Source organism: Sprattus sprattus, assembly GCF_963457725.1.
Source record: "Sprattus sprattus genome assembly, chromosome: 1".
Taxonomy (NCBI): Eukaryota; Metazoa; Chordata; class Actinopteri; order Clupeiformes; family Clupeidae; genus Sprattus; species Sprattus sprattus.
In genome coordinates, this window is record NC_137920.1 from 18,077,139 (window position 1) to 18,091,423 (window position 14,285).

The 14,285-nt window shown below is 44.9% G+C and overlaps 1 protein-coding gene across 1 annotated transcript in view; it reads left to right on the forward strand.

Annotated features, from left to right (window-relative positions):
- Positions 1-11,707, forward strand: part of LOC308368176 (NACHT, LRR and PYD domains-containing protein 3-like) — a gene marked incomplete at both ends in the record, with an annotated part of 23,404 nt that extends 11,697 nt beyond the window's left edge. The window contains 3 exon segments of the mRNA XM_080842281.1: positions 1,254-3,062; positions 10,296-10,472; positions 11,527-11,707. Coding sequence (XP_080698407.1) covers positions 1,254-3,062; positions 10,296-10,472; positions 11,527-11,707 — 2,167 coding nt within the window.
- Between the last annotated feature and the right edge of the window lie 2,578 nt (positions 11,708-14,285).

Genomic DNA, 14,285 nt, shown 5'->3' on the forward strand with positions numbered 1-14,285 from the left:
GAGGAGATGCTTAGTTTAACTTAGAACTGATAATTTCAGGCCTACAATCACTTTGAAAATATTGGAAATTTCTACCTCAAATCTTCTCGCTTCACGAGTTTGACATAGTGGCATTCATTAGACTGAAACCGTGTTCACAGTCGGCGCTAGATGCTTGGAATGTGCCACAAATGTCGAAGTTGTACCAGATCTGGAAAATGCTCACTTTTCAGCCACCACCTTTTTTCAATAACCATGAACTTGAATTCGACAAATGCGTCCCGGGACCGCATATTATGCTTCCTCCAGAAGCGCTCCGAACCTTTTCGCCAGATTGGTCACGTCATTCAGCCCATGATCAAATTTACTAACTGCACGATCCAACGTGTCCGGCTCAAAGGCAGCCCTCTCAGCTCAGGGAAGCGGGCATGCAAGTGCTCACAAACTTTAAGGACAAACAGAATAATGTAACTTTTGTTCACTGCATGTTTTCCCACGAGCAAACTATTTTCACGTTTGCCTCCGAGCATATGTAAGTATGTCTGAAAGTTTTATCCTACCTCAGTCAGTTTGGACTATTTCATCTAGCCGCTCATGTTTAAACGTTAGGCAGACCTTTTTCTGGGGCACCTGCTCTGCCTTTCTTTTCGCCATGGTAGCCTATAACTGCTGGAGCAGAGACCGGCAAGAGAGCTAAAGGATACTTTGTATGTAAACATTCTAACGCACATCCGGCTTGGTTGTCAAACATGTCAGTATTTTAAATGATTATTAACTAGCCTACATCCCCTTTGATGCTCAGATTTTTAAACCCTAAAAAAAAAAAATCGTTTATGCGGTCTGAAAAATATATTGTGCGGCCTCTTCGACTGGCCTGCGCGGCTGCGCACGCGCGCAGCTTAGAGGGAACATTGCCAGCAGGTGGAATGTAGTGAGAGTGAGAGAGAACGACTGCAGTCAGTTCATCAGCAATCACATGAGAGAAGAGCATTAGGGGGACACAGTGCTGAGGGTAGTTTATATAAAACTCTTCAGACAGAGTGGCAGTTATATAGACTACATTAGGGGGAAACTCTTCAGACAGAGTGGCAGTTATATAGACGACATTAGGGGGAAACTCTTCAGACAGAGTGACAGTTATATAGACTACATTAGGGGGAAACTCTATATAGACTACATTCCTGTTTGACTGATAGTGCTGTACAAACACTACATTTAAACTGATATTACAGTAAACAAGTTATTTAATATTTGTTTTTTGTTTTCACACACAGATACCAACATGGTTCAGTACATGTGGAAATGCTGCAGATCCACAAATCCCATCTTCAGAAGAGGTTTCATTGTCTGGCTGAGGGAATCACAAAACAGGGAAACCCCACACTCCTCAGTAAGATCTACACAGAGCTCTACATCACAGAGGGGGGAAGAGGAGAGGTCAATGATGAACATGAGGTCAGACAGATAGAGAGGGCATCCTGGAGAGAAGCAGCACAAGGCAGACCAATCAACTGCAGTGACATCTTTAAACCATTACGTGGACAACACAAACACATCAGAACAGTGCTGACTAAGGGAGTGGCTGGCATTGGAAAAACAGTCTCTGTGCAGAAGTTCATTCTGGACTGGGCTGAAAGCAAAGCCAATAAGGATGTCAACCTCATATTTCCTCTTCCTTTCCGAGAGCTGAACCTGATGAAGGAGAAGAAACTCAGTCTGGTGGATTTCATGAAGCACTTTTTCTCAGGAAATCAAGCAATCTTCACCAGTTCAACGTACAGAGTCATGTTCATCTTTGATGGTCTGGATGAGTGTCGACTTCCTCTAGAATTCCACTCCAACCCAAGGTGTTGTGATGTGACAGAGCCAGCCTCAGTGGATGTGCTGCTGACAAACCTCATCAAGGGGAATCTGCTTCCGTCTGCTCTCCTCTGGATCACCACCCGACCAGCAGCAGCCAATCAGATCCCACATTGGTGTGTGGACCAGGTGACAGAAATAAGGGGATTCAGCGACCCACAGAAAGAGGAGTACTTCAGGAAAAGAATCAGTGATGAGAACCTGGCCAGCAGAACCATCACACACCTGAAGTCATCCAGGAGCCTCTACATCATGTGCCACATTCCAGTCTTCTCCTGGATTACCGCCACTGTTGTGGAGAGAACATCAGATGAATCGGGGAGTGTAGAAATGCCAAAGACTATGACTCAAATGTACACACACTTCCTGATCATTCAGACAAGCATAAAGAATGAAAAGTACACAGTGAGAAAAGAGAGAGACGAAGAGATGATTTTCAAACTTGGGAAACTGGCTTTTCAACAGCTAGAGAAGGACAATCTGATCTTCTATGAGACAGACCTGAGAGAGTGTGGCATTGATGTCACAGAAGCATCAGTGTACTCAGGAGTGTGTACTCAGATCTTCAGAAAGGAGTCTGGGCTGTACCAGGGGATTGTGTTCAGCTTTGTGCATCTGAGCATTCAGGAGTTTCTTGCAGCTTTATATGTGTTCCTCTGCTTCAGCAACAAAGAGAGAAACATGCCTGACCAACAGCAAACCTCTCAGCTCTCTGCTCTGTTCAGAGCTGCAACACTTCATGACCTACACAAGACTGCAGTGGATCTGGCCTTACAGAGTTGGAACGGACACCTGGACCTTTTCCTCCGCTTCCTTCTGGGCCTCTCACTGGAGTCCAATCAGAATCTCTTAAAACACCTACTGCCCCAGACAAGAAGCCAATCACAGAGCTCTGAGCAAACAGTCCAGTGTGTCAAACAGAAAATCAGAGATCAGAATACATCAGACAGAAAGATCAACCTCTTCTACTGTCTGAATGAGCTGAATCACCATGCTGTAGTGGAGGACATTGACAGGAGCTCAGGAACTCTGTATGTAATCATGCTCTTACCAGGAGAGTGGAGGACGAGCAGATTTGAGTTTAAGATTCCAGAGGAGCAGCTGGATGAGTTTGACCTGCAGAAGTACATGAAGACACCAGAGGAAGATCTGACTGAACTCCTCAGTTTTAATGATGTTCTGCAGAAGCTGGTGCCAGTGGTCACATCATCCACTTTAGCTGAGTGAGTAATATACTGTGTGTGTGTGTGTGTGAGTGTGTGTTGACTAGTTGACTTTGTTCCTGGTAAATGAACTGCCCTGATAAGAGAACATTTCTCCTAAACTGAGAGTAGAGCAAACACTCCTGACTGCAGTTCATACCTCACATCAGTCTAATATGGATTGAAGGTCAATCACTTAACAATATATTATACGTGAGTTGTTTGTTGTTTTCTATGGGTAACTTAACTTTAGGCTCATTTTGAGTATGTAAAATATTTGTCTTTATTATACTTTTCCTGTAAATATCTTTAATGTCAGGCTTGGTTGTATACCAAATGTATCACATTTTATATTACAAAGTCCAATTCCAGTTTCTTTGAGTTCTGGTGTGAATGCTAAAACTTACCCGGGTGGCTGGCTTGTGCTTTTGGATCCAAACTGGCTTTTCAATGTTATTGAACACTGTTATGATCCACCCTTAAGTGGCCTTATAGGGCATAGATATCCTATATAATGGTTAGATGTCTCGCCCGCGTTTCTGGCCGACGGAGTAGAATGTTCGCACATGACGGCCATTTTGCAACAGGGGAGCTCGCTCACCCTTAACATTGTATTGGTAGTGGTACGTACTTTTTAAATAACTAGAACTTGCTCAATTTTCAACCGATTTTCAAACGGATTGGTCTGTTATAAGCGTAAGATATGTAGTTATGACACTGCATACTTATGAATAATTATGTTATGTTCTAAAAAATATAATAATGTTCTAAAATAGGTCCAAGATTTCCCTTTACAAATATACATCAATAAATGCTCTATGTTGAAATCCCCACCCTGTACAGAGATGTATTTATGAGACTGCATACTTATGAAGAATTATAAACATGGGTTTTCATATGAACAAAACAGATAGGTGCAAGGAATACACACATGCACAAGCTATTTATGTAAAATCAATATCTAGGCTACTAAAACTCAGCATACAGAATGGCAACAGGATCTCGTTTTGAGAGAACGTTCAACAGAGCATCCATAGGCTGCACACAACTCTGGCATCTTCACTGGCAATAAAGCCAGCAATTTCCTGTCAAAATCATAATGTAAGATGTTTAACAAACCAACCCGATAGGAAATCATGTGCAACTTCAGTTATATCATGTGCAACTTAATTGTTATATTGAAAAGAAAGAACAATTATGCCTCTCCAATTGATGCAAAATGACTGAGTAGTAGACTAACCGTGATACACAATTAAGCTGCACATTTCAACATGTTCAAGCATCCATAATTATAACCATGGTAATGACGTTTGTAAGAAACCAAGGCAATTGTAAATCCATCAAGATTTCAGCGAGATAAGAGTGTAAACGATTGTGAAGATCACTGACGTTACCTAACGTACCACTGATCCCTCCAGGAAGCTATCCTGTCACAAGATGGCCTCCTGTGCGGACGTTCAAGACTCCACCGTGAGACATCTAGCCTTTATATAGGATATCTATGTTAAAGGGCAGCAACACACCACCACTAACCCCTGAACCCTGTAGTGTCAGGACTTTTGGACTGTAATACCCCTATTGACCATGTGGGGACCCCAGTGTTCCTGTTTGCCAGTTACGTGTTTGTTCCTTGTCCTTGTTGTTTCATTAAGTTCACCTGAGCCTTGTTAGCCTCCCTAAGCCTCCTGATTTTCTGTGTCTTTGCTCAGTCTTGATTTGATTCCCAGCGAAGGCTTGTGTGAGTTGAACCCTTGAGTGTGTTCTTTGTTATCTGTTTTTTTCGACACCCTTTGTTGTTACTTTTTGCTAGTGATGGCAAAATGAAGCTTTGTGAACCCTCAAAGCTTTCCAGCCAGGCGTGTTGAATAAAGGTGCATTACTCAAAGCTTTGAATGCACTCCAGTGACACCTGCTGGTCAATACAAATATGGTGTAGGAAAGATTTTCGGGACAGGGAATTTGATCAATGTGTTGTGGTGCGCAAGGCCTGCTAAGATAACATGCACACAATCATATGGTGAATGAAACACACCTCCTTTAATTGAAATGACGTTGTATGAGAATACAATGACAATAAAGGCTTTCTTTTTCTATTCTTTCTTCTAATGATTGTATGGTGGCACAATGGTTGGCGAAGACAACTCAGGTTCAATTCCAGAGAAACATTATCTGTTGCTTTAGGTAAAACCGCCTGCTAAATATATTTACTGTCTTCTGTATGCTATTGGAACAGAGGGTACTTAAAGTGCTTTTGGAAAGCAAAGGGTAGTGAGAGTGCTTTTGGAAAACAAAGGGTAGTGAGTGCTTTTGGACCACTGCAGGGTTTTTCTTGTCTGGGAAGTCCCGCCCCTCTTCTTCCGGCCAATTTGATTTTGCCTTGAGAATCGGTCTGGCGAACTGGCTATAGCAGTTTAGTTCAGCATCCTTGGAGCCAATCACAAACTGGCTATTGGCTACCTGGCGCGCCATTGGAGGATTTAAACTAACCACGGTTACGTAACAAAAGCTACGGCAAAGAGAGTTTTTAAACATTGGACATCGAGGCCGCGGGAGCACCGCAAAACTTCAATACTGCTCTCGCGTCTGTCTTGGATGATTGCAAAGGCAAGTTTTCTTTGAAAACAGAATAGAAACTTGCCCTGGAACAATTCATACAGAAAAAAATATGTTTGCTTTATTACTGATTGTTGTATTGTTGTATAGTATCATTGGTCTGATTGGTTAAAGGAATGTCCAATTACGTGACTGAAGTAGACCGCCATTGCGTAGTTCGCCAGACCAACTGAGCAAATGAAATGCAGTGAAGGGGCGGGAAATTCCCAGACAAGGGTTTTTCCAAAAATGGGTCTTAAGTACTCATATTTTTTTACCATTTGATAAATAATGGAGGCTATGCTTGAGTAAATAATTTTGCCTCCACTTTAGATTAAAATAGATAGGCTAATAGATTGACAATAGTCCAAGCCCCATTGTGCAATCATGTATGGTTTAAATATAATCAAGGTTTACCTCTTTACATATATATGCAAACTACTGAAATGTATATCAATAGAATCTAGAACTAACCAGTGGTCAGAAATGGAACACACAAATTATGAAATTCTCTTTTGTTACTATTCAATTTTATTATACAAACCTACATACCATTCTTTTAGTTTTTATTAGTAAAACTGTCCACAGATATGTTTAATAGTGTGTTTAACTTCTATTGGCGGTGTCCTCAATTGGCACACCAATGGAGGCTGCGTTGGAAATCCTTAATCAAACTTTTGTCAACATTTTGAGCTGAAATTTCATTTGCATTTGTACAGGTGTATTCGTGCACGTTGCAGCAGTAGACAGTTTACACCCGCAATGGTTTATCAATGATAATATTAATATTATTATATTTTAGATGCAACACAAATCTATCCGCTCTCTTCAGAATGGCTGAGCTGAGCTTTCATTGATAAACCAATGCTGTTGTCTGCCTCTCCCGAGGCCCCGCGGTCTACTGGTACTCGTTCAAACGGGTAGACAAATCAAATAATAGCCTACACCTGTGTAGGTCCTCAACATAGCAGATATTTTAATAAATTGAAAGCCATGAATACTGAGAATGGAATGCTCAAAATCACCGGCGACTGATGAAGTCAGGATGCATACGCAGGTTGAGTAATTGAGTGATTGGCAGCTGGCCGCTCTGTCCATCCACGCACCTCAAGGTTGCGTATTGATCAGACATGAAGACATGCTCATCAACTCGATTACTGTTGATCAAAACAGAATGAGGGTTCGGATGTAGCCTACTTCAAACATACTATTGAGAACATATTCACTGACATGCATAGCACGCGTGATGGCTTGCAGCTTAATGGTGTTTTGAGTTCTCACCGCTGACTTCAAGGCAGCAGCTGCCTGGAAGGCGCATCCCGCCTCCCGCCCCCTGAGCCAATCAGAACAGAGCCTGCTCCAAGCTTGCCAGTTAAGAGAAGTCGTTTGAATTTGAGCAAGTAGCTAGCTAGCAGTTGCCTACATTATCTATCTATCTAGCTAGCAGTTGCCTACATTATCTATCTATCTAGATAGCAGTTGCCTACATTATCTATCTATCTATCTAGCTAGCAGTTGCCTACATTATCTATCTAGCTAGCTAGCAGTTGCCTACATTATCTATCTATCTAAATAGCAGTTGCCTACATTATCTATCTATCTATCTATCTAGCTAGCAGTTGCCTACATTATCTATCTATCTAGCTAGCAGTTGCCTACATTGTAACAGATTTGGCTTCAACTCAGAAACTCAGGTTATTTAGGGTGACCATACGTCCGTATTTCCCGGGACATGTCCGTATTTCACGTCCTGTCCCGGGTGTCCCGGGTTATTTTTAGAAAGTGAGGAAATGTCCTGGTTTTTAAAATTACCTTCTTTGGACCATTACATTTACATGCACTACATATCTACTAATCCCCGCCCCTATGCTGTCAGCCCTGTTAATCAGAACGTAGACAACGTGACTGTCAGTCATACGCAAGCAACATGCCGAAGCGCAAGTGCTCGTTTACCGACAAATTACAAAAGAGTTTCCCGGCTTTCAGACCGGGTCGAGACAAATGGGATGTGCACAGTGTGCAAAGCAGGCACATATGTCTCGGTGTCCAATGGAGGTGCAAGAGATCTGAAAATCCACCTGGACACCGAGAACTGCTTTACTGAAAAGCATTTTTAATAAACCAACTGTAAATATCTTGTTCTATCTATATAATATAATATACCGGTATAATTGAATAATAATAAAATACTATTAAAGCAGCAGCCCACCCCCCAGCCCCCATTCAGTCCCTTGAAGCATTGCTTCAAACATGAGATTGTGGTAAAGGAGAGTCCAACAGAAAAAGTTGGCCTTCAGACCATGTGTGTTTTGGCAAGTGTATGTGTGTGAGTGTGGGTGTGTGTGAGTAGTATATGTGTGTGAGCGTTTGTATATGTATGTGATTGTGTGGGTGGGGGGGGGGGGGGGGGATGAAATACTTTGAAGGTATTTTTAGTTTAATTTACTGTATGTAAATCACACACCCCTCCCCTTAAGGCTGACCCCCCTCATCACACACCCCTCCCCTTAAGGCTGACCCCCCTCATCACACACCCCTCCCTTTAAGGCTCCTCATCACACACCCCTCCCCTTAAGGCTCCTCATCACACACCCCTCCCCTTAAGGCTGACCCCCCTCATCACACACCCCTCCCCTTAAGGCTCCTCATCACACACCCCTCCCCTTAAGGCTCCTCATCACACACCCCTCCCCTTAAGGCTGACCCCCCTCATCACACACCCCTCCCCTTAAGGCTCCTCATCACACACCCCTCCCCTTAAGGCTCCTCATCACACACCCCTCCCCTTAAGGCTCCTCATCACACACCCCTCCCCTTAAGGCTCCTCATCACACACCCCTCCCCTTAAGGCTGACCCCCCTCATCACACACCCCTCCCCTTAAGGCTCCTCATCACACACCCCTCCCCTTAAGGCTCCTCATCACACACCCCTCCCCTTAAGGCTGACCCCCCTCATCACACACCCCTCCCCTTAAGGCTCCTCATCACACACCCCTCCCCTTAAGGCTCCTCATCACACACCCCTCCCCTTAAGGCTGACCCCCCTCATCACACACCCCTCCCCTTAAGGCTCCTCATCACACACCCCTCCCCTTAAGGCTCCTCATCACACACCCCTCCCCTTAAGGCTCCTCATCACACACCCCTCCCCTTAAGGCTCCTCATCACACACCCCTCCCTTTAAGGCTCCTCATCACACACCCCTCCCCTTAAGGCTCCTCATCACACACCCCTCCCCTTAAGGCTCCTCATCACACACCCCTCCCCTTAAGGCTCCTCATCACACACCCCTCCCCTTAAGGCTCCTCATCACACACCCCTCCCTTTAAGGCTCCTCATCACACACCCCTCCCTTTAAGGCTCCTCATCACACACCCCTCCCCTTAAGGCTCCTCATCACACACCCCTCCCCTTAAGGCTCCTCATCACACACCCCTCCCCTTAAGGCTCCTCATCACACACCCCTCCCCTTAAGGCTCCTCATCACACACCCCTCCCCTTAAGGCTCCTCATCACACACCTTTCTTTTTCTTTTTGTCCATCCACCTCTCCTCCTCTCCTCCTCTCCACCTCTCCTCCTCTCCTCCTCTCCTCCTCTCCTCCTCTCCACCTCTCCTCCTCTCCTCCTCTCCTCCTCTCCTCCTCTCCTCCTCTCCACCTCTCCTCCTCTCCTCCTCTCCTCCTCTCCTCCTCTCCTCCTCTCCTCCTCTGCTCCCCAGAGAGATGGTAGCGCAGGCACTGGCCTGTCTCTTGCCTCCTGCCTCCTGCCTCTGCGTCAGGTTCCATTACCTAACTGCCCCCTGAGAAGAGCCCCACACAGCCCTTTATTTCTCTCTCTCTCTCTCCTTCCCTCCCTCCCTCCCTCCCTCCGTTCTTCTCTGGATTACATGCTCCCTTAAGCCGCCGTCTCCAGGTCAGGACAGCGTGCATGTGTGTAACAAGGTGGTCCCGGGTCCCTGGCACATGGTGGGTGAGGCGGGGGTGGGGCATTAATCTTCCGGCAGTCACTCCCCGGCACGGGCCCCCGACAGGAGGCCCCCGGAGGGCCCGGGCGACTGATGCGTGCGCAGGATGTCAGTGATGAATGGGGAGCTGGTTAAAATCTTTTTAATAACCTGCAGAGAGGGGGCCCTCACACTGGTAGAGAGAAAGGGTGAGGGATACAGGGAAATTAGAGAGAGAGGGAGATAGAGAGCTGGAGAGGGAGAGAGGGAGAGAAGGAGAGAGAGTGAGAGAGACCGACAGTGAAAGGGCCGGAGAGAGAAAAGGAGAGAGAGAGGAGGAGAGAAAAATAGAAAGAGAGATTGAGAGAATTGACAGACAAATAGTGAAAGGGACAAAGAAAGAGGTGGTGAGAGAGAGAGGGACCAAGAAAGAAAAGGAGAGGGTGGGGAAATAAAAAGAGATGTATGGTGTTTTCCTTTGGTGATTATATGAGACATAGCTTCAGGAGCACCTAGGCTGCATATATCTGTGAGTGTGTGTGTGTGTGTGTGTGTGTGTGTGTGTGTGTGTGTGTGTGTCTGTGTGTCTGTGTGTCTGTGTGTCTGTGTGTCTGTGTGTCAGTGTATCTGTGTGTGTGTGTGATTGCATCCCTGAGTTTGTGTGGGGGATAGAGGATTGGTGATTAATATTCAGATGTATCATGATGTTTCTCCCAGGCTGGGTAGCTGTAACCTGACAGAGAAGAGCTGTTCCTATCTGGCCTCTGCCCTGACCTCACACTCCTCAAGTCTCACACAGCTGGACCTGGGATGGAATGAGCTGCTGGGAGACTCAGGAGTGAAACTTCTATGTTCTGCTCTTTCTCATCAAAACTGCAAACTGGAGGACCTATGGTAAGCATAATTTCATGTAATATGTGTGGGTAGGTGAAATACTAATAGTATAAAGGTATTTTTTGTTTAATGAATTAAGGACTTCATTAATTTGTGAATTAATTAATTGTATATTGGTGTTTTTTTCTTTTGTGGTTATATGAGACAGAGCTTCAGGAGCACCCAGGCTTCATATATCTCTCTGCGTGTGTGTGTATCCCTGAGTGCGGGTGTGTGCGTGTCGGTGTCCCTATGTGTATGTGTGTGTGTGTGTGTGTGTGTGTATTGTATCCATAATTGTGTGTTTGTGTCAGTGTGTGTTTGGCTTTGTATCTCTTTTTGTGTGTTTTTGTGTGTTGATGTGTGTGAGTTTGTTCCTCTGAATATGTGTGTTTGTATCCCTGAGTGTGCGTGTGTTTTGGTGTCCCTGTGTGTGTGTGTGTGTGTGTGTGTGTGTGTGTGTGTGTGTGTGTGTGTGTGTGTGTGTGTGTGTGTGTGTGTGTGTGTGTGTGTGTGTGTCGGTGTACCTGTGTGTGTGTGTGTGTATATTCGTGTGTGTGAGTGTGTGTGTGTATCCATGACTCTGTATCTGTCTCTGTGGCTTTGTATCCCTGTGTGTGTGTGTGTGTGTATGTGTGTGTGTGTGTGTGTGTGTGTGTGTGTGTGTGTGTGTGTGTGTTTGTGTGTTGATGTGTGTGAGTTTGTTCCCCTGGGTATGTGTGTGTTTGTATCTCTGTGTGTGTGTGTCCCAATGTGACTCTCTATATCTGTGTTTGTGTGTGTTTGTGTCCCTGTGTGTGTATCCCTGAGTGTGTGTTTATCAGTGTGTATGTGTGTTTTTGTGTGTGTATGTGTGTGTATGTGTGTGTGTGTGTTGATGTTTGTGTATCAGTGTGTATGTGTATCCCTGAGAATGTGCGTGGCTGTGTGTGTGTGTGTGTGTGTGTGTGTCTGTGTGTATGTGTATCGCTGAGTGTTTGTGTGGCTGTGTGTGTGTGTGTTTGTATCCCTGAGTGTGTGTGTGTGTTAAAGGATTGGTGATTAATATTCAGATGTATCATGATGTTTCTCCCAGGCTGCGTAACTGTAACCTGACAGAGAAGAGCTGTTCCTATCTGGCCTCTGCCCTGACCTCACACTCCTCAAGTCTCACACAGCTGAACCTGGGGAACAATGAGATGCTGGGAGACTCAGGAGTGGAACTTCTATGTTCTGCTCTTTCTCATCAAAACTGCAAACTGGAGGAACTATGGTAAGCATAATTTCATGTAATATGTGTGGGTAGGTGGAATACTAATAGTATAAAGGTATTTTTTGTTTAATTAATTGTATGAATGTATTGTGTTTTTTCATTTGGTGGTTATATGAGACAGAGCTTCAGGAGCACCTAGGCTGCATATATCTGTGTGTGTGTGTGTGTGTGTGTGTGTGTGTGTATCCCTGTGTGTGTGTGTGTGTGTGTGTGTGTGTGTGTGTGTGTGTGTCGGTGTCCCTGTTTGTGTGTCGGTGTCCCTGTGTGTGTGTCGTGTCCCTGTGTGTGGGTGTCCCTGTGTGTGTGTGTGTGTATATCCGTGTGTGGGTGTCCTTGTGTGTGTGTGGGTGTCCCTGTGTGTGTGTGTGTATATCCGTGTGTGTGTGTGTATATATCCGTGTGTGTGTGTGTATATATCCGTGTGTGGGTGTCCCTGTTTGTGTGTGGGTGTCCCTGTGTGTGTGTCGGTGTCCCTGTGTGTGTGTCGGTGTCCCTGTGTGTGTGTGTGTATATCCGTGTGTGTGTGTGTATATCCGTGTGTGTGTGTGTGTGTCCATGTCTGTGTGTATGTGTCTGTGTCTGTCTGTGTGTGTTGATGTGTGTGAGTTTGTTCCCCTGGGTATGTGTGTTTGTATCCCTGATTGTGTGTGTTTGTATCCCTGATTGTGTGTGTGTGTGTGTCCCAATGTGTTTGTCTATATCTGTGTTTGTGTGTGTATCCCAGAGTGCATGTTTGTTTGTATTCCTTAGTGTGTGTGTGTGTGTGCTTGTGTCCCTGTGTGTGTGTTTATCATCGGAATGTGTATCTCTGAGTGTGTGTGTGTGTTTATCAGTGTGTTTGTGTGTGTGTATCCTTGAGTTTGTGTGTGTGTGTGTATTGATGTTTGTGTCCCTCTGTGTGTGTGTGTGTGTGTGTGTGTGTGTGTGTGTGTATTTGTCAGTGTATCCGTGAGAATTTGTGTGTCTGTGTGTCTGTGTTTGTATCCCTGAGTGTGGGTGAGGGGATAGAGGATTGATGATTAATATTCAGATGTATCATGATGTTTCTCCCAGGCTGTATGACTGTAACCTGACAGAGAAGAGCTGTTCCTATCTGGCCTCTGCCCTGACCTCACACTCCTCAAGTCTCACACGTCTGGACCTGGATCATAATAACCTGACAGCATCAGATGTGGAGCAGCTCTCTGCTCTAGTGGAGGACCCCCACTATGCACTGGAGAAACTGGAGTGAGTAAATATTTAACCATCTCACTCAGGTCTTTATAACATGAGATCCAACATGGATATCTGTCTTTTATTTTCTATTCTCTAGATTCTCTCTCTTCTGGCTGTATTATCTGTGGTCCTTTGCTTTTCCTTATCCGTCTTTCATCCTTCTCTCTCCTTCTTTCTTCCCCCTTTCTTTCTCTGTCTTACACCTAACAGCTCAGGGCTGTCTCACATCTCATCTCATCCTTTGGTTATTTGTCATCTTTTACTCATCATGTTTATTTGTTTGTTTGTGACCTTTGACCTTGACCTTTGGCCCACATCTCTCTCTGTCACTGTCATTCCTTTCCCTCACCTCTTTTTCTTTTCATGTCTATTTTTTCCTCAATATGTCTTTCTTTCTTTTTATCATTCTGTCTGTTTGTCTGTCCATCTTGTGTTTCTGAAATTACTCCAGTCATTAACTCACATGACAGTAACTCCAGTAAGAGTCATAATACTATATTATCATAGTGTGTCTCAGGCTCCCATGCCCAAAGTCACAGGTTCAAGCCCAGTAAGGGACTGTTTACCAGTAAGGTTTAACTGTGGAAAAGGTTACAAACACCATGAAGGGAATATGCTGCCATCTCTATTGGTCGAGCCAGACTCCACTCTCTTCTTCTGATTGGACCAGTGGTTTTTAGCTCCACCCTTACTGTTTCTGCTGCAGTGTGTCTAATGTGTGAATGTGTTTATCATGGCTGCTGTTACTGATGTCAGAATACAGCAACCCTCTGTCTCTCATGCAGTCTGGGTCACTTGGAGACGTCGTCATTGACACTGATTGATCACTGTCTCTCCTTTATCCTGCAGATTGTAAAGCCCATGGGACTTGTTTCTAGCTGGATGGGGTCTGTGGTCCAGAAGCTCATGAAGACAGGGTGGGATCCAGCACACACACATCAGCATCTCTCCTGCAGAATGTCTGGGGAGGAGCATGAACATGTTCTCAGCTTCCAGCAGCACACAGCAAACAGCCTCTTCCTGAGGGGAGCACAACAGTGAGATGAATGGAGAGTGGAGGCGTGTCCTGATCAGCCAGAGATGATTGACAGCACGCAGCATGGACTCCGTAGACCCGGCAGGACCAGTCTCTCTAAATCATGTACATGTAACGGAGTCATAAATGTAAATAGATAAGTGTGTGAGTTTCTCCATAAATAAGCAGGTTTAATTAGTGTTGGTGTTTTGCAGCCACCTTTGGGGATGGGATGTACTGCAGGTCTGCAAGATGTATTTGTGTGCTGTTGCCATAACCAGACAGAAGAGTTATGCCTGTCTGAGGTAGGTCCACTGTGCAAAATGCCCATCATAATTCATTAACTTTAATA